Source organism: Cetorhinus maximus, unplaced genomic scaffold (assembly GCF_964194155.1).
Source record: "Cetorhinus maximus unplaced genomic scaffold, sCetMax3.hap1.1 HAP1_SCAFFOLD_1368, whole genome shotgun sequence".
Lineage (NCBI taxonomy): Eukaryota > Metazoa > Chordata > Chondrichthyes > Lamniformes > Cetorhinidae > Cetorhinus > Cetorhinus maximus.
In genome coordinates this window covers 1-25,981 of record NW_027597309.1, presented here as the reverse complement: position 1 = coordinate 25,981, position 25,981 = coordinate 1, and the positions used below count along the sequence as shown (strand labels likewise).

At 43.7% G+C, this 25,981-nt stretch overlaps 1 protein-coding gene across 1 annotated transcript; it reads right to left on the bottom strand.

Moving 5' to 3' along the window:
• LOC144676122 (inactive rhomboid protein 2-like) lies at nucleotides 1-25,812 on the bottom strand (the record flags this gene model as incomplete). Its single annotated transcript, XM_078536629.1, has 10 exons — nucleotides 1-751; nucleotides 2,822-2,975; nucleotides 7,250-7,350; nucleotides 7,783-7,858; nucleotides 7,952-8,046; nucleotides 21,855-21,918; nucleotides 22,511-22,614; nucleotides 23,954-24,115; nucleotides 24,203-24,277; nucleotides 25,674-25,812. Coding segments are annotated over 10 exons (1,390 nt in total), but the record flags the coding sequence as incomplete, so codon positions are not given.
• Between the last annotated feature and the right edge of the window lie 169 nt (nucleotides 25,813-25,981).

Genomic DNA, 25,981 nt, shown 5'->3' with positions numbered 1-25,981 from the left:
AAAAGAATAAATAAATCTGATGTCAATGTTTTTATGTAGAGTATTTGTCGAGCAGAGTAATTAATTGATTCAGTAACTGGAATGAGTTTTTCAAATATTCAGCATGTGAAACCCTCATGCAGAAGGCAGTACATTCCATTTTCCAATTATCCAAGTCTAACAGCACCAACATTTGATTATTATCCCAACTCTCAGCTCCTGAATATCACTCAGACTGGGCAGTGCTTCAGGGAAATTTACAGCCCCTAGCTGGCTCCATTCCCAATGCACAGCACCATTCCCTGTAAGGCACATTGTCATTTATCCCAACAATACGCCCACCGGTTCTTGCTCAGTGTATGATTTGATCGAGGTCGTACTTTTCACAGAACTTGCTGGTGAATGGGATGCAGGTGAGGTACTCGCACCAGTGACAGTTAATAGGATAGACATAGAACCAAATCACCAGAGATGCAGTAAGTCCAATAAAGACCAGGAGGGAGACAATGATCATTATTCTCTTTCTGCATTTATCACTTTGACCAAAGGTAATGTATGGTAAGAAGGCAAAAGATAGCAGGAAACCACTGATGAATCCAAAGATATGTGCAATATTGTCAATCCAAGGCAACATACCAAAGACAAAGAGAAAAAGCACAATTCCGATCAACTTCATCAAGGATTTCCATGGCTTCTCCAGAATCTGCCAACTCTGAAACAATTCTACAAAGAGACAGGCCAACAAACCAAACTGGGAGCCTGCAGGGCCAACCTGGTGTGGGAGAAAGATAAAATCTTTGTTACAGTGTGCTCCTCCAAGTCTGGCCGCCTATCCATCCCCAGTTTTAATCACTCCACTATTTACAGCCAGGCCTTCAGCTGCCTGGGCCTTAAGCTCCATAATTCCCTCCCTAAACTTCTCCACCCGTCTCTCCCTAAGATGTCCATAAAACCTATCTCTTTGACCGAGTTTATGGTTACTAGTCCCAAAATCTTATTGTGGCTCAGTGAGATTTTTATTGTAATTTAATTAAATTAATCAACTATGTATTGCTGAAAAAAGATATTTTTGTCAAAGCTTTTTGTCTTGCGCTCATTAGGACAATTTGCAAGAAAATACCTCTACCAATCAGAGTCCACTTGCCAACCAATCAGCTCTCTCTTCTCACACAGTATAAATATGTGGTTTCCCCGACATTGGTATTTTCTTGCGAATTGTCCTGATGAGTGCAAGACAAAAAACTTCGACATCTCTCTTTTTTTAGCAATACTCAAGTTCTGTTCTACTAAACATTTATTTAATCAACGATAAACACGAGATCAAATAATAGGTATAAAACTAAAGCCAACTTGTTAATTTATCCTATAGTTACAATCAGTATTCTCTTAATTAATCATATCCGGGGTAAAGTTATAATTAACTAGAAAGGCACAGCAACAATAAAGAGTTCTCAATTTTTCAGTAAATTAAAATGAGATATATAGGTAGTAAGAGTTAAGTAAAACATTTAAGTTAAGTACCGTATAAAACAAAATGAGGGAAGCAACAGATTGGTGAGTCTTTCTTTATTTAAGTCTTATGTTTGTTTATATAAAGCCAACTAATAGTCTAAGGCAGCCCATTGTTCTGTTACAGTTTAGTCTGCCAATCTACGATTCCACTTTACCTGGACCAGATTTGTTCTCATCCCACTAAAATTGGCCCTCCTCCAAATAAGTTTTTTTCCACAGCTAACCTGAACCTTATGATAGAATGAACACTATTCTCTAAATATTTCCCTACTGACACTTGATCCATTTGACCCACCTCATTCCCCAGAATCAGGTCCAGCAATGCCTCCTTCCTCATTAGACGAGAAACATACTGATCAAGAAAATTCTCCTGAACACACTTCATAAACTCCTGCCCTTTGCACTATTACTTTCCCATTCTGTACTAGGATAATTAAAGCCCCCACCAACACTACTCTATAGTTTTTCTTGTGTCAGCTTTGGCTTGGTTGCTAGCATTCTTGCCTCAGAGTCACATGGTTCTGTGTTCAAGTTCCATTCCATGGCTTGAGTACAAAATCAAGGCTGACACTCCAGTGCAGTACTGAGGGAGTGCAGCACTATCAGTGGTGTCGTCTTTCAGGTGAGATGTTAAACTGAGGCTCCATTGACCTGCTTGGGTGGGTGTAAAAGATCCCATGGCACTCTTTTGAAGAAGATTAGGGTAGTTAATCTCAGTGTCAAATTTGTCCCTCAATCAACATCACAATAAACAGATCATCTGGTTATGATAACAATGTTGTTTGTGGGATCTTGCTGTGTGCATATTAGCTGCTGTGTTTCCTACATTACAACAATGATCACACTTCATTGGATTAAAGCACTTGGAGATGCCTGCTGGTTGTGAGAGGTGCTACATAAATGCAAGCCTTTCTTTTCTTTCTCTCTGTAACTTGCCTTCAGATTTGCTCCTCTATATATTTCCCATTAGCTGGTGGCTTACAGAATACATCCAGCAATGTAATGGTACCTCTTTGTTTCTCAGTTCTAACCAAATAGATTCTGTTCTTGACACCTGTTGGACATTCTCACTCTCCAGCAGTGTAATATTACCCTTAATCAATAATGCCAGACCTTTCCTTCTTTCTCTATCTTTCTGGAATGTCTTGTGTCCAGGAATATATAGTATCCAGAAATAGGCCCCAAAATCTGGATGATGGAGAAATTTGGGCTGCTTTAAAAGATGTTTTTTTGTAGGGCTCCCATTTCTGTCTTCAGGGAAGAGGTAAACCCGACCCATCACATACCCTCTCCACCCAGCCAACCCCACCCCCCTGAACCAGGTGTGTACCTCAGCTCTGTATGGCAGGAAAATCGCACTCGCCAAGTTGCCCATGATTCCACTCAGGATGTAGATGATTGAAATGCGCAGCCAACCTGCCAACTTCTCCAGGTCCCGAAGAATGCTCATTTGGAATAGCACAGAGACAAGGCAATGGATAATCCTGCAGAGTGAGTGACCAGAGAGGGAGAGAGGATGGAGAGGGTGGGGATAGAGAGAGAGACAGAGAAACCAAAAGAGGGGAAAATGGAGAAATAGAGGAAGAGTTAAAATTGAAAAAAGAGTGATAGAGTGAGAAATAGTGAAAGAGAGAGAAATCTATTAGCAATGTACAGTGTCACCTTCCCCTTTCAATAAGATAGCCCTGACATATAAACCATATCCTGAATGAAAATCATGGGCCAGTTCTTCCTGGTCAACTTTACCTTTTTGCACGGAGCTTTAGGGATTTCCTGTCCCGGCTGCAGCAATCAGCGAAGATATTCGTGAGGGGTACTGGTGAGGTGCAGGAGTGCTGAGGCCACACCCAATTGGATGTCAGCAGTGGAAGAAATGTCCCTTAAGGTTCAGCAGTCTTATGGGGAGTGTTCTATTTAGTTCTTGAGCTTATTTTAAAAACAATTTTCAATCTTTCTAAGACATTTAATTGCTTTTATAAGTTTGTATATAAGCTTTTATTTAATGTAAGTAAACATGGAAAAATCTTGAAATGATTTTAAAAAGTACTTAAAATGACATAAATGGTAAAGTAATTGGTCTTGTGGGCTTTAAAGTGCTTTATTAAATTGCTGACATGAATTGTTGGATTCCCTCAGTTTTTAAATGTTTATACTACTGAATTTATTGCTGGGGTGGGAATTGTTAATCAAGTTTACTTTTAAGTACATTTTGAGGCCTTCCTAATACAGCTTCTGCTGTGAATCACTTCCAGCCCAGATCCTACACCTGTGCTTAACAGGCATTAAGTGTCTTGGAGTAAATTTCTGGGCAAGATCAAGGCAACTAGTCCAAGTCTACAATGGTGCGGTTAGTGTCGGAGACATTCAGGCAGGGTTTTAGGCAATGTATCTCTCTACTCATCGGAACTAAGTTTGAAGTTTGCATTTAATTGATGGATCTGTGTCAATGTTGTGTTTATATTGAGGTTATTTTGCCAACTTATATTCTTTAATAGAGATAAATGTTTACACTACACAAGAGAGATTACACACAACTACATAGTCACTTAGCGTTTACAGAATGGAATCAGACCAACCAACTCATCTGATCCATTCTGGCGTTTATGCTCCACAAAAGCCTCCTCCCACTTCTTTCCATCTCAGCCTATCAACATAATCCATTCCTTTCTCCCTCATGTTTATACAGCTTCCCATTAAATGTATATATATTATTCCCCTCAACTACACTCTGTGGTAGTGAGTTGTACATTCTCGCCACTCTCTGGGTAAAAAAGTTTCTCCTGAATTCCCTATTGGATTTATTAGCCACTATCTTATATTTATGACCTCTAATTCTGGTCTCACCTACAAGTGGAAACATCTTTATGTCTACCCTATAAAACCCTTGCATAATTTTAAAGACCTCTATCTGGTCACCCCTCAAGCTTCTCTTTTCTAGGGAAAAGAGCTCCAGCCTGTTCAATCTTTCCTGAAAGTATAATCTCCCAGTTCTGGTGTCATTCTAGAAAATCTTTTTTGTACTTTCTCCAGTGCATCTGTATCCATTTTATTAGATGGATACCAGAACTGTTCACAATATTCCAAGTATGGTCTAACCAAGGTTTTATACAAAATTGACATAACTTCTCTGCTTTTCAATTCTATTTCTCTAAAAATGAACCCTGTGCTTTATTAGTTTTGTTTTACCACCTTAATAACCAACATTGTTACTTTTTGTAATTTGTGTTTCTGTATCCTCAGATCCTTTCTTTCCTCTAGTCCATTTAGAATTTTATTTTACAAAGTAATTATGTTTTTACTTATCCTTGAGATGTGAGCAAGGCCAGCATTTATTGTCCATCCCTAATTGCCCTTGAGAAGGTGGTGGTGAGCTGCCTTCTTGAACCGCTGCAGTCCATGTGGTGTAGGTACACCCACAGTGCTGTTAGGGAGGGAGTTCCAGGAGTTTGACCCAGCGACAGTGAAGGAACGGCGATATATTTCCCAGTCAGGATGGTGTATGGCTTGGAGGGGAACTTCCAGGTTGTGGTGTTCCCAAGCGGTTGCTGCCCTTGTCTTTCTTGGTGGTAGAGGTCTTGGGTTTGGAAGGTGCTATCAAAGGAGCCTTGGCAAGTTGCTGCAGTGCATCTTGTTACATGGGATATACTGCTGCCCCTGTGCACCAGTGTTGGATGGAGTGAATGTGATATGGTGCTGGATGTGGTGTTGATCAAATGGGATGATTTGTCCTGGATGGGTCAAGCCCTTTGAGTATTTTTGGAGTTGCACTCATTCAGGCAAGTGGGAATATTCCATTATATTTCTAATTTGTGCCTTCTAGATGATGTACAGGCTTTGGGGAGTCAAGAGGCAAGTTGTTCTCTACAAGTTACACAGGATTCCAAGCCTCTGACTTGCCCTTATAGAGCCAGTCATCACAGCATAGGAAGCCATCCAGCCCACTGAGTTCATGACAGCTCTCTGTACAGTAACCCAATCAGTCCATTTCCCCACATTATCCCATAGTCCCGCAAGTTTATTTCCCTTAAGTGGCCATCTAATTTCCTGGTGGCACACAACCTGAAAACTCCTGTACCTCCTGCCTCCTACTCTTTCTGATGATCACCCACTATTCTGAACTCTCACTGCCTGTTGGGTGATCGCCTCCTGGAATGTACGATCCAGGAAACTCTCATCCTCCATGACGCTCTGCAGTGACTCCAGAAATCCTGAGCTCCAGAACAAGCAGCTGGAGCCACTTTCCCCACACCTGGTTCCCCCAAGACACATGACATGTCCCTGGCACAGAAATTACCAGCAGCAGGTCTCAGCTGCCCACCTCTGGTCTAAGAAAAAAATCTCTATCCTCCCGTCACAATCTAATGAGTACCTTGTAAGAACCGTTCATTTTCATTGCTGCCTCTGGGTCTGCCCTGTGCTAATACTCTTCACAATAATTTCCTTAATGTTACACTTACTCCAATTGAAATTTTATAAATTGGTTTAACTAGTTAAGCTATAAATTTAACACAGTACTTTTTTTCAAGTAGTCAAGCTATAACTTTTTTCCCAGTCCTAGTTTAAACCATCACCCTAATACTCACCAACCAATCACCTACCTGCTATCCTCTGATATCACAACTTACTTCTTTGGAAATGCATGGATCAGATCCATTCCCTTTCCTCTTCTCCCTTTCCTGCTCCCTATCTCCTCTTCTTTCTCTCTCCTGTTCCCACTCCTACTCCCTCTCTTTCCCTCTCTCTTAAAACAAAATTCCCTCTCTCCCTTTTTAATCCTTTGCAGCTGCTGCCGAGTGACCAATCTGCTCTGTGCTCTTGTAGCCACAGTGTTTATGTGATTGGTCCAGTTCAGTTTCTGGTCAATGGTAACGTCCAGCATGTTGATAGTGGGAGATTCAGTGATGGTAATGCCATTGAATGTCAAGGGGCGATGGTTAGAATCCCTCTTGTTGGAGATGGTCATTGCCTAGCACTTGTGTGCGCGTGACTGTTACTTGCTACTTATCATTGCAAGTGATATCCTTATTCTTCCCACCAAAAAATACTACCTCACATTTACCTATATCGGAGTTAATTTGCCATTTACACCCATTCTGTGAGTTTATTAATGTCTTCCTGTATTCTGTCACAGTCCTCCTGTGTAATAACTATCGTTCCAGTTTGGTGTCAGAAACACACAATTAACAACTAGCAATAGTCCTTTAGGGTAGGAAATCTGCCATCCTCATCTGGTCTGGCCTATGTGTGACTCCAGACCCACAGCCATGTGGCTGACTCTTAAATGCCCTCTGTACAAGGGCAGTTAGGGATGGGCAAAAAATGCTGACCCATAATCACCCACATCACACGAGCAAATAATAAAAAAAAATTGCCCACAACAATCTTAACCCTTACACTGGGCACTGTAAGGCATTAGACAAATAGCAATTGGATTAACCCTTACACTGGGCACTGTAAGGCATTAGACAAATAGCAATTGGATTAACCCTTACACTGGGCACTGTAAGGCATTAGACAAATAGCAATTGGATTAACCCTTACACTGGGCACTGTAAGGCATTAGACAAATAGCAATTGGATTAACCCTTACACTGGGCACTGTAAGGCATTAGACAAATAGCAATTGGATTTACCCTTACACTGGGCACTGTAAGGCATTAGACAAATAGCAATTGGATTTACCCTTACACTGGGCACTGTAAGGCATTAGAAATAGCAATTGGATTTTAAAGATATATGTGTGAATATTGCATCTTACCCAGCATGAAGGAAAAGGGAGAGCCAAAGCCTGTAGATTTGATCTGGAACATCTGGATTGAGGAATGGCAACAACCCACACACTTCATCGAGACAGTGAACCTGTAACACAGAAGTGTCATCAGTCACTGAACAAACCAAAAAATGAGCTTCAACACAGGGTCATTGTTCACCCATAGCTCATTGCAAGCAGCCATGTTATAGTGGAGAACTGACCCCCTACATAACACAGCCTGTAAACTGTGGGTCAGATAACCAGTGGGATGGTATCCTAGGAATGGACCAATGAAATCTACTGTTTGAGTGGAAATGAAAGCTGATATCAGCTGGTTCAGGCACCTCACCCATTTCTCTGGTTTATCCTGTAGATCTCAGGATTCACAATCCCTTAGATTCTTGTATCCTGGGGATCTTCCCTGTCATTAAATCTTTGATGTCATGACAGAATATTAGCCCAAAATCCTGAGCGTACAAAACGCTGATCTGGGTCTGAGCTTCGAGAATAGGATGTGGTTCATTATATTTCACTGTTACCTGTGAACACAAGGCTGCTTCCTCATGAAAATATCCATCCTTAAACTGGCAGTACTCTCTGGTGGTGATTTCACATCTACACAAGAAAGAAGATCAGATTTGCCAAATTACTGAGGAATTAATGGGAAATGACCTCCTCTCCAATGCAGGATAATAAAAAGACATTCACCTGCCCTTTGTCCCAATGCAGCAGGGCCTTCCTTTGATAACACAGTCCAGGTGTATCAGCCCTGTGTGATTCTTCTTTGGCTGATAGGTGCAAATCTGTACAAAGAGCATCGTTTTAGACATCATTTAAGTGCATTTTCTACGTTGCTCCGAGTGATCTTTAAATCATGTATTTTTGGAGAAGTGTTTGTGTGTGAATAAGGTGACTGATGCCTTGCTTCCATTACAAGTGTGAAGAAATTGTGAGCCAGAAGTTGTAGTACACATTAGTATGAACAACATAGAGAGCAGGTAATGAGGTCCTACAATCCGAGCTAGTGAGGCAGTTTGGAGGGAGGGCTTCAGATTCTTGGGGCATTGAGACCAGTTCTGGGGCAGCAGGCATCTATTCAAAAGGGGTGGGTGTTGCACCTCAACTGGGCTGATACCAATATACTCACGGGGAGGCTCACTTGTGTGGTTGGGGAGTGCTTAAACTAAATGGTAAGAGGGGTGGACACTGTAGTATAAGGGTCTGGAACATATAGGGTTAATGTGGGAGTGAATACAGTGCCACCCACACACTGGTGCAAAAGAACACATGACCCGAACCCAGGGTCAGTCTAGTGTTGGACAGAGCCGTGTGTACCAGCCAGCATGGAGACAGCTCCCAGCTTTTACCCTTTACTGTATATTTGTAAATGGTTCTAAGAGTCAATGCAGACTTACAGTTAACTATGTATGACTACAAAGACTTCTTCAGACCTACCGAACTGTAACCAACACCCTACAACAGGCATTAGCATATAGAAATAGAAAAGAGGAATAAATCACTCAAAGACAAAGACAAATTTAGACAAGTTTATAATGTATGCATGTGAATTCACAAAGTGGAGTGAAAAAGGTTGGTGAGCTACAAGCACAAATAGTTGTGTGGGAATATGATGTAGTTACAACGACATAAATGTGGCTTAAAAATGTTGAGAATTGTATCACCGACTATTAAAAGCCAAAATGCCAGATTTTCAAGAGGAAAAGTAGGGGAACCAAAGCCAAGGTTTCTTGGGTGATGAGGGGGTTAAAGAATTTGATGAAACAGAAAATATGGTGTATGAACCATGTCAGGCAAATTCTTCAAGTGAGAACCAAGCCCAATGCAATAAGTTGAGAGGGGAATGTGAAGAGGAAAATAAGATTGGCAAAGAAAGAAAATGAGAACAGAATGGCAGTTAACATAAAAGGGAACCCAAAAATCTTCCACCAGCATGTAAATAATAAGTGAGTAGTAAGAGGTGGAATGGGTCCTATTAGGGACAAAGAGGGTGACATATGCTTAGAGGCACAGGGCAAGGCTAAAATATTTAATGAACACTTTGTATCAGTTTTTACTAAGTAAGAGGGTTCTAACATTTTTTTTTCTTATTCTTTCACATGATATGGGCATCACTGGCTAGGCCAACATTTATTGCCTATCCCTAATTGCCCTAGAGAAGGTGGTGGTGAACTATCTTCCTGAACTGCTGCAATCCATGTGGTATAAATACATCCACAGTGCTGTAAGTGGGAGCAGGGGGGAGTTCTAGGATTTTGACCCGGCGACAGTGAAGGAACGGCGATATATTTCCAAGTCAGGATGGTGTGTGGCTTGGAGGGGAACTTCCAGGTGGTGGTGTTCCCATGTATATGCTGCCCTTGTCCTTCTGGATGGGGTAGGTGTCGTGCGTTTGTCAAAGGAGTGTTGGTGAGTTCCTGCAGTTCATCTTGTAGATGGTACACACACTGCTGCCTCAGTGTGTCAGTGTCACACACAGAATCACAGAATCACAGTGCAGAAGAGGCCCTTCGGCCCATCGAGTCTGCACCGACACATGAGAAATACCTGACCTACCTACCTAATCCCATTTACCAGCACTTGGCCCATAAGCCTTGTATGTTATGATGTGCCAAGTGCTCATCCAGGTACTTTTTAAAGGATGTGAGGCAACCCTCCTCCACCACCCTCCCAGGCAGTGCATTCCAGACCATCATCACCCTCTGGGTAAAAAAAGTTTTTCCTCACATCCCCCCTAAACCTCCTGCCCCTCACCTTGAACTTATGGCCCCTTGTGACTGACCCTTCAACTAAGGGGAACAGCTGCTCCCTATCCACCCTGTCCATGCCCCTCATAATCTTGTACACCTCGATCAGATCGCCCCTCAGTCTCCTCTGCTCCAACAAAAACCACCCAAGTCTATCCAACCTCTCTTCATAACTTAAATGTTTCATCCCAGGCAACATCCTGGTGAATCTCCTCTGCACCCCCTCCAGTGCAATCACATCCTTCCTATAATGTGGCGACCAGAACTGCACACAGTACTCCAGCTGTGGCCTCACCAAGGTTCTATACAACTCCAACATGACCTCCCTACTTTTGTAATCTGTGCCTCGATTGATAAAGGCAAGTGTCCCACATGCCTTTTTCACCACCCCACTAACATGCCCCATTGCCTTCAGAGATCTATGGACACACACGCCAAGGTCCCTTTGTTCCTCAGAACTTCCTAGTGCCATGCTGTTCATTGAATACTTCCTTGTCAAATTACTCCTTCCAAAGTGTATCACCTCACACTTTTCAGGGTTAAATTCCATCTGCCACTTATCTGCCCATTTGACCATCCCGTCTATATCTTCCTGTAGCCCAAGACACTCAACCTCACTGTTAACCACCCGGCCAATCTTTGTGTCATCCGCAAACTTATTAATCCTACCCCCCACATTGTCATCTATGTCGTTTATATAAATGACAAATAATAGGGGACCGAGCACAGATCCCTGTGGTACGCCACTGGACACTGGCTTCCAGTCACTAAAGCATCTTTCTGTCATCACCCTCTGCCTCCTACAACTAAGCCAATTTTGAACCCACCTTATCAAATTACCCTGTATCCCATGTGCCTTTGCCTTTATAAGTCTCCCATGTGGGACCTTGTCAAAGGCTTTGCTGAAATCCATATAAACTACATCAACTGCACCACCCTCATCTACACACCTGGTCACCTCCTCAAAAAATTCAATCAAATTTGTTAGGCATGACCTCCCTCTGACAAAGCCATGCTGACTATCCCTGATCAAACCTTGCCTCTCCAAGTGGAGATAGATTCTCTCCTTCAGAAATTTCTCCAATAGTTTCCCTACCACTGACGTGAGACTCACTGGCCTGTAGTTCCCTGGCTTATCTCCACAAGCCTTCTTAAATAGCGGAACCACGTTAGCTGTTCTCCAGTCCTCTGGCACCTCCCCCGTGGCCAGAGAGGAATTAAAACTTCGGGTCAGAGCCCCTGCAATCTCCTCCCTTGCCTCCCTCAGCAGTCTGGGAAAACAAATCATCCAGACCTGGAGATTTGTCCACTTTTCGTGGAGGGAGTGGATGTTGAAGGTGGTGGATGGGGTGCCAATCAAGCAGGCTGCTTTGTCCTGGATGGTGTTGAGCTTCTTGAGTGTGTTGGAGCTGCACTCATCCAGGCAAGTGGAGAGTTTTGCAACACATACTATAAATCTGGAATTCAAAGTCTAGTGATGACTATGGAACCATTGTCGATAGTCATAACTGGTTCACTAATGTCCTTTAGGGAAGGAAATCTGCCGCCCTTACCTGGTCTGGCCTACATGTGACCCCAGACCTACTGTAATGTGTTTGACTCTTAACTGCCCTCTGAAATGCCCTAGCAAGAAAGTCAGTTGTATTCAACTGCTGAAAAGTCAACAAAAAGGAATGAAACCGGATGGACTACCCAGCATGCACCTAGGCACCAGAAACGACAACAGCGAACCCCACCCTGTCAACCCTGCAAAGTACTTCTTACTAGCATCTGGGGGCTAGTGCCAACATTGGGAGAGCTGTCTCACAGACTAGTCAAGCAACAATCTGTTATACTCATGGAATCATACCTTACAGACAATGTTCCAGACTCCACCATCACCATCCCTGGGTATGTCTTGTCCCACTGGGAGGACAGACCCAGCAGAGGTGGCGGCACAGTGGGATACAGTCAGGAGGGAGTTGCCCTGGGAGTCCTCAACATCGACTCTGGACCCCATGAAGTCTCATGGCATTAGGTCAAACACAGGCAAGGAAACCTCCTACTGATTACCACGTACCGCCCTCCCTCAGCTGATGAATCAGTGCTCCTCCATGTTGAATGCCACTTGGAGGAAGCACTGAGGGTGGCAAGGGTGCAGAGTGCGCTCTGGGTTGGGACTTCAATGTCCATTACAAAGAAAGGCTCGGTAGCACCACTACTGACCAAGCTGGCCGAGTCCTAAAGGACACAGCTGCTGGACTGGGTCTGCACCAGGTGGTGAGGGAGCCAACAAGATGGGAAGACATACTTGACCTCATCCTCACTAACCTGCCTGCCGCAGATGCATCTGTCCATGACAGGAGGGGTAGGAGTGACCACCGCACAACCCTGGTGGAAGCGAAGTCCCGTCTTCACATTGAGGATACCCTCCATCGTGTTGTGTGGCACTGCCACCATGCTAAATGGGATAGATTTCAAACAAGTCTAGCAACTCAAAACTAGGCATCCAGAACTGGGCAGCAGAATAGTACTTGAACACAATCTGCAATCTCATGGCCTGGCAATTCCTGCCACTCTACCATTACCATCAAGCCAGGGGATCAATACTTGTTCAATGAAGAGTGCAGGGGGGCATGCCAGGAGCAGCACCAGGCATACCTAAGAATGAGGTGTCAAACTGGTGAAGCTACGATAAGGACTGTTTGCATGCCAAACAGCATAAGCAGCAAGTAATAGACAGAGCTAAGTGATTCTGCAACCAATGGGTCAGATCTAAGCTCTGCAGTCCTGCCATACCCAGTCATGAATGGTGGTGGACAATTAAACAATTCACTCAAGGATCCATCTCGGCCTCCTCTGAAGATCCCCAGCATCACAGATGCCAGTCTTCAGCCAATTCGATTCACTCCACGTGATATCAAGAAATGGCTGAAGGCTTGGATACTGCAAAGGCTATGGGCCCTGACAATATTCCGGCAATAGTACTGAAGACTTGTGCTCCAGAACGTATTCGAGTACAGCTACAAAAGTGGCATCTACCCAGCAATGTGGAAAATTGCTCAGGTATGTCCTGTACACAAAAATGCAGGACAAATCCAACCCGGCCAATTACTGTCACATTGACCAGAAACTGAACTGGATTAGCCATATAAATAGTTTGGTACAAGTGCAGGTCAGAGGCTGGGAATCATGCGATGAGTAACTCACCTCCTGACTCCCCAAAGCCTGTCCACCATCTACAATGCACAAGTCAGGAGTGTGATGGAATTATCTCCACTTGCCTGGATGAGTGCAGCTCCAACAACACTCAAGAAGCTCAACACCATCCAGAACAAAGCAGCCAGCTTGATTGGCACCCCTTCCACAAACATTCACTTCCTCAACCATCGACACACAGTAGCAGCAGTGTGTGTACCATCTACAAGATGCACTGCAGCAACTCACCAAGGCTCCTTAGACAGCACCTTCCAAACCCATGACCACTACCATCTAGAAGGACAAGGGCAGCAGACACATGGGAACACCACCACCTGGAAGTTCCCCTCCAAGTCACACACTGTCCTGACTTGGAAATATATCGCCGTTCCTTCATTGCTGCTGGGTCAAAATCCTGGAACTCCCTCCCTAACAGCACTGTGGGTGTACCTACACCTCATGGACTGCAGCGGTTAAAGAAGGCAGCTCACCACCACCTTCTCAAGGGCAATTAGGAATGGGCAATAAATGCTGGTCTAGTCAGCGATGCCCATATCCTGTAAATTAATTTTTAAAAATATTCCTGACTTTGCCTTATTGATAGCGGACAGGATTCAGGAAGTGAGTTATTTGCTGCAGGATTCCCAGCCTCTGGCCTGCTCTTGTAGCCACAGTATTTATATGGCTCGTCCATTCAGTTTCTGATCAATGGTAACCTCCAGGATGTTGATGATGGGGGTTCAGTGATGGTAATGCCATTGAATGCCAAGGGCAGATGGTTAAATTCTCTCTTGTTGGAGATGGCCATTGCCTGGCACTTGTGTGGCGCAAATGTTACTTGCTACTTAGCAGCCCAAGCCTGAATGTTGTCCAGGTCTTGCTGCATTTGGACATGGACTGCTTGAGCTATGGTTGCGCCTAGGAAACTATTCTGAGGGATGCGTACAGAGATATGCTGGGAATGAGATGATTATCTCCAACAACCACAAACATCCTCCTTTGTGTTAGGTAGACTCCAACCAGTGGAGAGTTTTCCTCCTGATTCCCACTGACTCCAAGATTAGACTAATGAAGTGGTGATTGGTCATGTTGGATTTGTCTTGCCTTTTGTGGACTGGCCCTCATTTGTTTCCCATCGCTAACTACCCTCAAACTGAGTGGCTTCTTCGGCCATTTCAGAGGATAGTTAAGGGTCAACCACATTGCTGTGAGTCTGGAGTCATGTGTAGGCCAGATTGGGTAAGGACGGCAGATTTCCTTCTCTAAAGGACATTAGTAACCAGATGGGTTTTTCCAACAATCGATGATTGTTTAATGGCACCAATACTGAGAGTAGTTTTCATTTCCAGATTTTTTAAAGTAATTAATTAAATTTAAATTCCACTAGCTGCCCTGGTGTCACTTGAACCCATGTTCCCAGGGTATTAACTTGGGCATCCAGATAACTAGACTAGTGACATTACGACCTCACCACCATTTCCCTGGAGATGCCAGTGTTGCAGCTGTATTGAAACATATTGGCCAGGAGCACGGCTATTTCTGGAGCACAAGTCTTCAGTTCTATTGCCCAAATATTTTCAGGGCCTATAGCCTTTGCAGTATCCAGTGTCTTGATATCACGTGGAGTGAATTGAATTGGCTGACGACTGGCATCTGTGATGCTGGGGACTTCTGGAGGAGGCCGAGATGGGTCATCCACTCGATACTTCTGGCTGAAGATAGTTGTAAATGCTTCATCCTTGTCTTTTGTACTGATGTGCTGGGCTCCCCCTTTATTGAGGATGGGGATATTTTGCGGAGCTTCCTCCTCCTTAAGGTATGGCAGAGCAGCTCAACTGGGTGGAATGTGCCTCCTGTGGAATGTGGGAAGTCATGGTCACACCATGTGTCCTAGACAAACACATCTGCAGGAAGTGTCACCAGCTGCAGAAGCTTGCGTTGTGGCTTTCAGAACTCGAATGGTGGCTGGAGTCACTGTGGTGCATCTGTAAAGCAGGGAACAGCATGGACAGCATGGTTAGAGAAGCGAGCACACTGCAGGTTAGAAGCATGCCGACAGAGAGGGAATGGATGACTGCTAGGCAGTCTAAGAGAACCAGGCAGCTAGTGCAGGAGTCCCCTGAGTCTATCATTTTGGATGCTGGTGAAGGCGATGGTTTCTCAGAGGATTGCAGGATAAGCCAAGCCTGTGGCACCATGGGTGGCTCCGCTGCACAGGAGGGGAGAAAGGAGAGTGGAAGAGCAATAGTGATAAGGATTCGTTAGTTAGGGGAGCAGACAGGCATTTCTGCAGCCGTAGATGTGGCTCCAGGGTGGTATGTTGCCTCCCTGTGCCAGTGTCAAGGATGTTACAGAGTGGCTGCAGGACATTCTTCTGTGGTAGGGTGAACAGCCAGAGGTCATGGTCCACACTGGTACCAACAACATAGGTAAGATGAGCAATGCGGTCCTGAAAGCAGATCTTAGGGAGTTAGGAAAGAAATTTAAAAGCAGGACCTCAAAGCAGTAATCTCAGGATTACTCCCAGTGCTGTGTACTAGTGCATAGAAACAGAAGGATTGAGCAATTGAACACGTGGCTGGAGAATTAGTGCAGGAGGGAGAACATCAGATTTCTGAGGCATTGGGACCGGTTCTGGGGCAGGTGGGTCCTGTACAAGACGGACGGGTTACACCTTAACAGGACTGGGACTAACATCCTTGCAGAGAGATTTGCTAGTGCTGCAGAGAGGGTCTAAATTGGGTTGACAGGGGGATGGGAACCTAAGAGGGAGTTTAGATTGGAAGCAAAACTGATAACTGGAAGTAGAAAAGTAGTAAGTGAAATTAGAAGAAGCAAAGGCAAGTATCAAATAGGATCAGAATGCGGAATAGTGTTAAAAAGAAAAAGTTAAGTGCATTCTATCTGAATGCACACAGCATTCGCAACAAGGTCAGATGATTTGAAGGCACAAACAGAGGTAAATGGGTATAATTTAATTGCCATTACGGAAACGTGGCTATAGGGTGAGCGAGACTGGGAACTGAATATTCGAGGATATTCCTCATTTAGGAAGGATTGGCAAAAAGGAAAATGAGGTGGTGTAGCGCTGTTAATAAGGGATGAGATCAGTATATTAGTGAGAGGGGAACTTAGGTCAAAGGATCAAGATGTAGAATCAGTTTGGGTGGAGCTAAGAAACAGCAAGGGGGAACAAATATTGGTGGGAGTTGTTTATAGGCCACCAAATTGGGGTGGTGACATTGGCCACGGTATATATCAGGAAATTAGAGCCGCATGGAACATGGGTAATACAGTAATAATGGGCAGCTTCAATTTACATATAGGCTGGATAAACCTAATTACCACTAATACTGTGGAGGATGAATTCCTGGAGTGTGTACGAGATGGGTCTCTGAAGCAGTATGTTGAAAAGCCAATGGGGATTGAGCTATTTTAGATTTAGTATCGTGTAATGAGGAAAGGAAAATTAATAACCTCATTGTAAAGGAACCTTTAGGAAATAGTGACCATAATATGGTAGAATTTTACATGTAGTTTGAAAGAGATGAAGTTCATTCCGAAGCTAGAGTATTAACTCTGAACAAATAAAACTATGAAGGTATGATGGGCAAGTTTCCTATGGCAGGTTGGGAAAATACACTAAAAAACTTGACTGCATACAGAGAATAGCTAGTATTTATAGAAATATTACATGGTCTATAACAAATATACATTCCTCTAAGATATAAAAACCCAACAGGAAAAGTGAATCAACTGTGGCTAACAAAAGAAGTTAAAGATTGCATTAGATCAAAGGAAGTGACTTATAAGGCTGCCAGAAAAAGTGGTAAACCCGAGGATTGGGAGCAACTTAGAATCCAGCAAAGGAGGACCAAGAAACTGAGAACGAAAAGGGAAAGAGAATATGAATACAAGCTAGCGAGAAACATAAAGGCAGACTGTAAAAGCTTCTTTAGGTATGTGGAAAGGAAAAGATTAGAGAGGACAAATGTGTGTCCATTACAGTGGAAACAGGAAAATTTATCATGGAGAGTAAGGAAATGACGGAAAAGCTAAACAATTACTCAGTGTCCATCTTCATGGAGGAAGATACAGAAAATCTCCCAGAAATACACGGAAACCAAGGGGCTTGTGAAAATTAGGAACTGAAAGAAATTAATATTAATAAAGAGGTATTTAGAGGAGAGAGAAAACAGAGAACTACAGACCTGTTAGTTTGACATCAGTAGTAGGGAAGATGTTAGAATCTACCATAAAGGGTGTGATAACAAGACACTTGGAAAATAATGATTGGGATGGGCAAAGTCAACATGGATTTATGAAAAGGAATCATGTTTGACAAACCTACTGGAGTTTTTTGAGAATGTTACTTGTAGCGTAGATAGAGAGTCGGTGGATGTGGTGTATTTGGATTTTCAGAAAGCTTATGATAAGGTCCCACAGGTTAGTAAATAAAATTAGAGCACATGGGGTTGGTGGGAATATACTGGTATGGACTGAGAATTGGTTAACAGACAGTAGGAATAAATGGGTCATTTTCAGGTTGGCAGGCAGTGACTAATGAGGTGCCACAATATCAGTGCTGGGGCCACAGCTGATCACAATCTATATCAATGATTTGGATGTGAGGACCAAATATAATGTTTCCAAATTTGCTGATGACACAAAACTAGGTGGGATTGTGAGTTGTGAAGAGGATGCAAGGAGGCTTCAAGGGGATTTGGACAGGCTAAGTGAGTGTGCAAGAACATGGCAGATGGAATTTAATGTGAATAATTGTGAATTATACACTTTGGGAGTAAAAAAAACAGAAAGGCAGAGTACTTCTTAAATGGTGAGAGGTTAGGAAGTGCGGGTGTCCAAAGGGACCTGGGTGTCCTTGTTCATGAGTCACTAAAAGCTAACATGCAGGTGCAGCAAGCAATAAGAAAGGCAAATGGTATGTTGGCCTTCATTGCAAGGGGATTTGAGTACAGGACTAAAGATGTCTTACTGCAGTTATATAGAGCCTTGGAGAGACTGTACCTGGAGTATTGTGTACAGTTTTGGTCTCCTTATCTAAGGAAGGATATACTTGCCATAGAGGGAGTGCAACAGAGGATCACCAGCTTAATGCCTGGGATGGTGGGATTGTCCCATGAGGAGACATTGAGGAAACTGGGCCTGTATTCTCTAGAATTGAGAAGAATGAGAGGTGATCTCATTGAAACTTACAAAATTCTTACAGGGTGTGACAGGGTGGATGTGGATAGGATGGTGAGTCTAGAACCAGGGGGGACAGTCTCAGAATAAGGGGTAGGCCATTTAAGACTGAGATGAGGAGGAATTTCTTCACTCAGAGGGTTGTGAATCTTCAGAACTCTACCCCAGAGAGCAGCGGAAGCTCAGTCATTGAGTATGTTCAAGACAGAAATCGATAGATTCTGGAGACTAATGACACCAAGGCGTATGGGGATAGTGCAGGAAAGTGGCGTTGAGGTAGATGATCATCCATGATCTAACTGAACGGTGGAGCAGGCTCAATGGGCTGAATGGCCTACTCCTGCTCCTATGTTCCAGTTAATTGGTTAATTGTCTACTATCATTCATGAATGGATGTGGCAGGACTGCAGAGTTTTGATCTAATCCTTTGGTTGTGGGATTGCTTGGCTCTGTCTATCACATTCTGCTTCTGCTGTTTGGCACACAAGTAACCCTGTGCTGTAGCTTCACCAGGTTGACACCTGGTGCTGCTCCTGACATGCCCTCCTGTCCTCCTACTTGAACAGGGTTGATCCCCTGGCTTGAAGGTAATGGCAGAGTGAAGGATATGCTGGGCCATGCAGTTACAGATTGTGGTTGTATCCAATTCTGCTGCTGCTGATGACCCACAGCATGTCATGGATGCCCAGTGTTGAATTGCTAGATGTATTCTAAATCTATCCCAATCAACAAGGCAGTAGTGCCACAACACGATGGAGGGCATCTTAAATGTGGAGATGGGACTTTGTTTCCACAAGGACTGTGTGGTGGTCACTCCTACCAATACTGTCATGGACAGATGTATCTGCGACAGGGAGGTTGGTGAGGATGAGGTCAAGTAGGTCTTTCCCACTTGTTGGTTCCCTCACCACCTGCTACAGGCCCAATATGGCTGACATATCCTTCAGGACTCAGCCAGCTTGGTCAGTAGTGGTCTATCAAGCCGCTCTTGATGATGGATATTGAAGTCCCCACCCATAGTACATCCTGTGCACTTGCCATTCTGTGTTTCTTCCAATTGGTGTTCAACATGGAGGAATACTGATTCATCAGCTGACTTGGGGGGGTAGGGAAGCAGGCAGTAGGCGGTAATCAGCAGGACATTTCCTTACCCATGTTTGACCTGATGCCTCAAGACTTCATGGGTCTGGAGTCAATGTTGAGGTCTTCCAGGGCTACTCCCTCCTGCCTGTATATCACTGTGTCATGGCTTTGTAGGGTCTATCCTGCCGGTGGGAGAGGACATACCCAGGGTTGTTGATGGTGGTTCCAAAGCCAGTTCTGAAGAAGGGTCATATTGGACTGAAACATTAACTCTGTTTCCCACTCCGCAGGCGCTGTCCATGCATTGAGGGCCAGGTGATAACTTGCATGGGTTCTCCTGTATCTTTAAATGAAGGAGTTTGGTCAGAACCCAAGTAATCACCTCAATGTTCGCAAATCGTAGACTCATGGAGTCATTATGGCACAGAAGGAGACCATTCAGCCTATCAAGCCCATGTTAACTCTCTGTACAACCATCCAGTCAGTGCCATTCCCCTGTTCATTCCCTATAGCCCTGTAAGCTTAATTCCATCAAGTGCCCATCCAATTTCCTTAGATTAGTCAAACATGATCTGCCTTTTACAAATCTGCGCGGACTCCTCAATCTCCAAGTGCTTATTGACTCTTTCCCTGATTATTGTTTCTCAAATCTTACCCACCACTGACCGCTCTGTAGTTACTCGGACTGTTCTTACACCCTTTCTTGAACAAGGGTGTCATATTTGCCACTCTCCAATCCTCTGGCACCTCTCCCGGATCTAGTGAAGATTGGAAGATTATGGCAAGTCCTTCCGCTATCTCCACCCCCACTAGGGAAGCGGTGGCATAGTGGTATTGACATTGGACCTGGTATTTCAGAGCCCAGGGTAATGTCCTGGGGACACAGGTTCGATGGCGAAATTTGAATTCAATAAAAATCTGGAACTTAAAAAGTTTGATGATGACCATGAAACCATTGTTGGTTCGCTAATGAACCCATGCAAGTAATCACCTGGCCCTCAATGCATGGGTCTTTAATTGTGCCGACAAAGCTTTATGGTAACTAGTCTTGGACACCTTTTCATTGAAAGACCATTTAAAATTGGTTTCACGATTTTTATAAATTTCATTTACAGGATATGAGCAATTCTGGCCAGCATTTGTCATGCATCCCTAATTGCCCTTGGTGATGAGCTGCCTTCTTGAACCACTGCAGTCCATGTGGTGTAGGTACACCCACAGTGCTGTTAGGGAGGGAGTTCCAGGATTTTGACCCAGTGACAGTGAAGGAACAGCAATATATTTCCAAGTCAGGATGGTGAGTGGCTTGGAGGGGAACTTCCAGGTGTTGGTGTTCCCATCTATCTGCTGCCCTTGTCCTTCTAGATGGTCGTGGTCATGGGTTTGGAAGGTGCTGTTGAAGGAGCCTTGGTGAATTCCTGCAGTGCATCTTGTAGATGGTACACACACTGCTGCTACTGTGCGTTGGTGGTGGAAAGTGTGAATGTTTGTGGATGTGGTGCCAATCAAGCGGCTGCTTTGTCCTGGATGGTGTCAAGCTTCTTGAGTGTTGTGGGAGCTGCACTCATCCAGGCAAGTGGGGAGTATTCCATCACACTCCTGACTTGTGCCTCATAGATGGTGGACAGGCTTTGGGGAGTCAGGAGGTGAGTTACTCGCCACAGGATTCCTAGCCTCTGACCCATTATTGTAGCCACAGTATTTATATAGCTATTCCATTCAGTTTCTGGTCAATGGCAACCCCCAAGGTGTTGATGACAGTGGAATTATTGATGGTAATGCCATTGAATGTAATGGGGAGATGGTTAGACTCTCTCTTGCTGAAAGCAAAGAATCTTGACCTTGTGTTTTGAGATACTATGGCATCATGAATTCTCCCCACCATCCATCATAGGATTATATTGGATATACGGCACAGAAACAAACCATTCAGCCCAAACAGTCCCCGTTCCAGTTTTTATGCTCCATTCGAACCTCTTCCATCTTGCTTCATCTAAATCTAACATCATAACTTTCTGTTCCCTTCACCCTTGTATTCTTGCCTAGCTTCCCCTTAAATCGATGGCATTCGCTCCAACCACTCCCTGTGGTCGCGAGTTCCACATTCTCACCACTCTCTGGGTAAAGAAGTTTCTTCTCAATTCCCTATTGGATTTTTGTGACTATCTTATATTGACAGCCTCTAGTTCTGCTCTTCCCCACAAGAGGAAACATTCTCTCTGTATCCACTCTATCAAAACCTTCATAATTTTAAAGACGTCTATTAGGTCACCCCTCAGCTTTCTTTCTTCAAGAGAGAAGAGACCCAGCCTGTCAATCTTCTCCTGATATGTATACCCATGCATTCCTGGTATCTCGAACATTGTCACAGCAAAACTCACAGGCCATTGAGTAATGTCATCCTCCCAGGTGTGTGGTTCCGCAGAGGCAGGCTCCTCACATGTTCTACACAAAACAGCACAGTTAGTCTCACAAGTCTGTTTTAAATTCATTCTCAAGGTATAGGTGTCACCGACAAGACCAACATTTATTAGCAATTCCTGATTGTTGTGAGTAGTCACAGTGGCTCGAAACGTTAACTTTGTTTCTCCCTCCACAGATGCTGCCAGACCTGCTGAGTTTTTCCAGCACTTTCTGTTTTATTTCAGATCTCCAGCATCTGCAGTGTTTTGCTTTTATTATTATTGTGGTAGCTGAGTGACTTGCTAGACCATTTTAAGAGGCTCTTAAGAATCAACAACATTGGTATGGAACTGGAGTCACTCAGTCGAGAAGGAAATATATCATCCTTAATTAAAGAATTATAGTGGATTTTTATGAAGATCTGAAGGCTTCATGATCACCATTACTGACACCAGCTTTTACATCCAGATAAAACTCAGCAGGTTTTGGGAAAGCATCACAGAGACATTGGGCCAATATTGGGGCAGTGCTAGGAAGGTATTGAGATTGTGGGGGTTGGGGAAAGGATATCAGGGTGAGATTTTGCCAACTAGTTTTAATGAATGTTAACTACCAGATACCAGCTTTCACATGCCTTGGGTCTTGATGGCAGACTGCTCCCGATGATCTGCTCTGATTGGTGGATTCCAGGTAGGGAGACTGGAGGTTCGGCCATTTTACAAATGTAGCAAGTGTTTCCTGTATTTTCAAATAGAAAACGTCAGCAAGTCACAGAAATTGTTTTGTGATTGGACAGTTCTATTCCTGTAGTGAGGGAGATAAAGTATTATATCATACAAGAAGATCTGGGCTGGGTTTCTGACATCATACTTAGTGAAATGTGATCATAAATACATTAATCATTGGTGAAACTGTCTACACAAGAACACAAGAAATAGGAACAGGAGTAGACCATATGGCCCATCGAGCCTGCCCCGCCACTTAATACGACCAAGGCTGATCTAAGGTTTCAACTCCATTTTCCCACCACTCCCCATACCCTTGATTCCCTGAGAGACCAAAAATCTGTCTATCCCAGCCTTAAATATGTTCAAAGATGGAGCACTACAATCCTCACCACAACCCTCTGGGGCAGAGAATTCCAAAAATTCACAATCCTTTGAGTGAAGAAATTTCTCCTCATCTCAGTTCTAATTGATCGCTCGCTTATCCTGAGACTGTGCCCCTTGTGTTCTAGATTCCACAACCTCTCAGTGGGATCACCTATCATTCTTTTAAACTCCAGAGAATATAGACCCAATTTACTCTGCCTCTCATAGGACAACCCTGTTCGCTGTTCTGTCTCCAATATATCCTTCCTTAAATATGGAGACCAAAACTGCACACAGTACTCCATTGTGATCTCATGAAAGCCCTGTAAAATTGTAGCAAGACTTCTTTATTCCTATACTCCAATCACCCCAAAGGCCAATATGCCATTGCCTCCCTAATTGTTTGTTGTACCTACATGCTAACTTTTCCGTTCCTTGTATGAGCACACCCAAGTCTCTCGGAACATCAACGTTTACAAGTTCCACACCTTTTAAAAAACTATTCTGCTTTTCTATTCTTAAGACTAAAATGAATAGCCTCACATTTCTCCACGGGGTCCATCTGCCATCTTGAGTCTGTATGACTCTCCTTCAGACTCAAAATGTTAACTCTGCTTCTCTCTCCACAGATGCTGCCAGACCTGCTTAGTTTTTCCAGCACTTTTTATTTTATGTACATTACTCTCTGTCTCTTTGTGCAAGTCATTCATATAGATTGTAGATAGCTGAGGCCCCAGCACTAATCCTCGTGGCCTGGAGGGGAATCAAAGAGTTCACAAACATCAAATGAATTTGAGTTGTAGACAACAAATCACTTCAGGTGTAAATATGGAAGCAAGACTGTTCAAAAGCAGACATCTCAAATGCAAGTGGGAGAGGGGTTAAACCCACATCCAGGTGACAAGGTTTAGTCTGGGGTTTGGTCATTAATGTTTGATTGAAAGACAAGGTAAATGACACAAGTTAGTCAAGGTGCTCAAACATACCGAACAATCTTTCTCCAACGTCTGTATACAGCCAGAGTTATCATTTTGAACACAACAGCCAGAGTTCCTCTCCTGATTTCTCTCCTTCTCGATGAGTTTTGAGATGGATTGGTCCCTCCGTAAACAGGGAGAAAACTTTGCTCCAAGATGAATGAGAGCAACCTGCAAAGAGTCAAGAGTGTCTGGTATCTCACTGTGTCTGTTAATAAATTAAATCAACTGAAGCTTTACACATCATTACCTACTCACCGAGCTAGGTCCAATCCAGAAGTTCTCTTGCTGGATGTGTTGCACATTCTCGTATATCCCTTTATTCCTCAACACCTGAAAAAATTGAATTAATACAGAACTTTTGTTGCCATTATTTCTGCTTTTTGACACCTCCTCTAATTTGAATTTATATTCACTAATGCCCCAAGTTGAGGGGACAAATTGGTTTTGAGCAAGATGGTAAAGCAGCCAATTCCAGTTTAACAGCCTGACATCAATGGCAAGAACTATTTCACCACAGTCTTTCTCCAAATAAACAGCTTAGAATGGAAGAGTCCTAAATTAGCTCACACACACATTTTTTCCAACTCAAGTTAAATATGACTTTTTAAAAACAGGATGAAGGGAGAATAAAAAAATAACAAAAAAGCAGTGTGCAAATTCTATTGCCTCATCTGGGAGCTGCAGTCTGTGCCAGTCATGGGTAAGGAGAGTGCCTCAGCTCCCCTGACAAAGTGAAGGAATGCCCATCATCTCAAGGACAACTCCAGCCCCAAGAGTAACAACATTTTCCTTATTGCAGGAAATTCTTAGTCAAATGTTCCTCCTTAATAGTCTCACCTCACAAAGATTGGCTGAGTAGGCCTGTCCCAGAGAGAAATGAGCAGGGGGGCAAGGTAGGAGGGGCTAGGGGAAGGAGGTGAAACAGGTTCGGAGAGGGGAAAGCAGCGTATGAGTATTATATTCCTGATTCCAGTTTGTGAAGGAAGGAAACAGAGCCAGTCTTTTCTTGGAATAGATTTTATTCACCGAGTGAAATATTACAGGTATATGTCCCCTTACTCCACACTACTCCTGTGGCAATAAGTGTGGAGGGAAAGAAGAGAGGCAGGGTGAGAGAGAGGAGAGGAGGACAGAACTGGGGAAAGGGGAGGGGAAAATCAAAGGAGGGGAACTGGGGGAACCAGTGCGGGGACAGGGGAGAGTTTCCATTGGAGAATTAAGGTCCTAAACAGGTTGGTAGGAATGGGTTGCAATGGGATATGTTGGATGCCCAACTAACCAAAGATCATCTGATTGGCCTAACCTCAGCTCATAATTTAATTATCCCTTCAAAATCCATCACTCCAATTCCATAAACTCCTATTGAAACCCATTCCTACCCAATAATTATCCAAATTCTCCAATTAATGCCTATCCCCCTTCTCTAATTTTCCGGTTATCATATTTCATTTTGACCATTCCAAGCAGGTTTGATTGTGCTCCTCTGACTGGCAGATTACTCTACATATTGGTCACTCTCAGAGCAAAGCAAATGCTGATACAAGCCTTAACCTTTCTGCCACAAATTTAATCCACGTCCTATAGTCCCACTTTCCTAGCTTAATTTGAAGTAACATTCTGGGGTAGAAATAAAATGAATCTGGAGGAAGGAAGGAAACACCTCCTTTGACTAGTTGGGCCAAACGGCAGGATTCTGTACATTCTGTGTAACTTGGAGGACACTTACCAGTTGTGTTTTTGCATGTTGCGCAAATCCCATTGGTGCAATTCCATAAATACAAATCGACAGCAAGCTGATCAAAATATGAACGAACGTGATCCAGTAGGTGAAATAAGGTCTGGAAAATATGCAGCTGTTAAGCGGACTAAGACAGAGAGAGACAGAAACAGGCAGACAGAGACACAGAGACAGAGGGACATGCACAGAGATAAACAGAGAGACAGAGACACACTCAGAGACTGTGTTATGTTCTGCTATAGAGTCCTTTGCTCGTGAACCAATTGCGCGCTTAGCTGTTGGCAGGTGAGTTGATT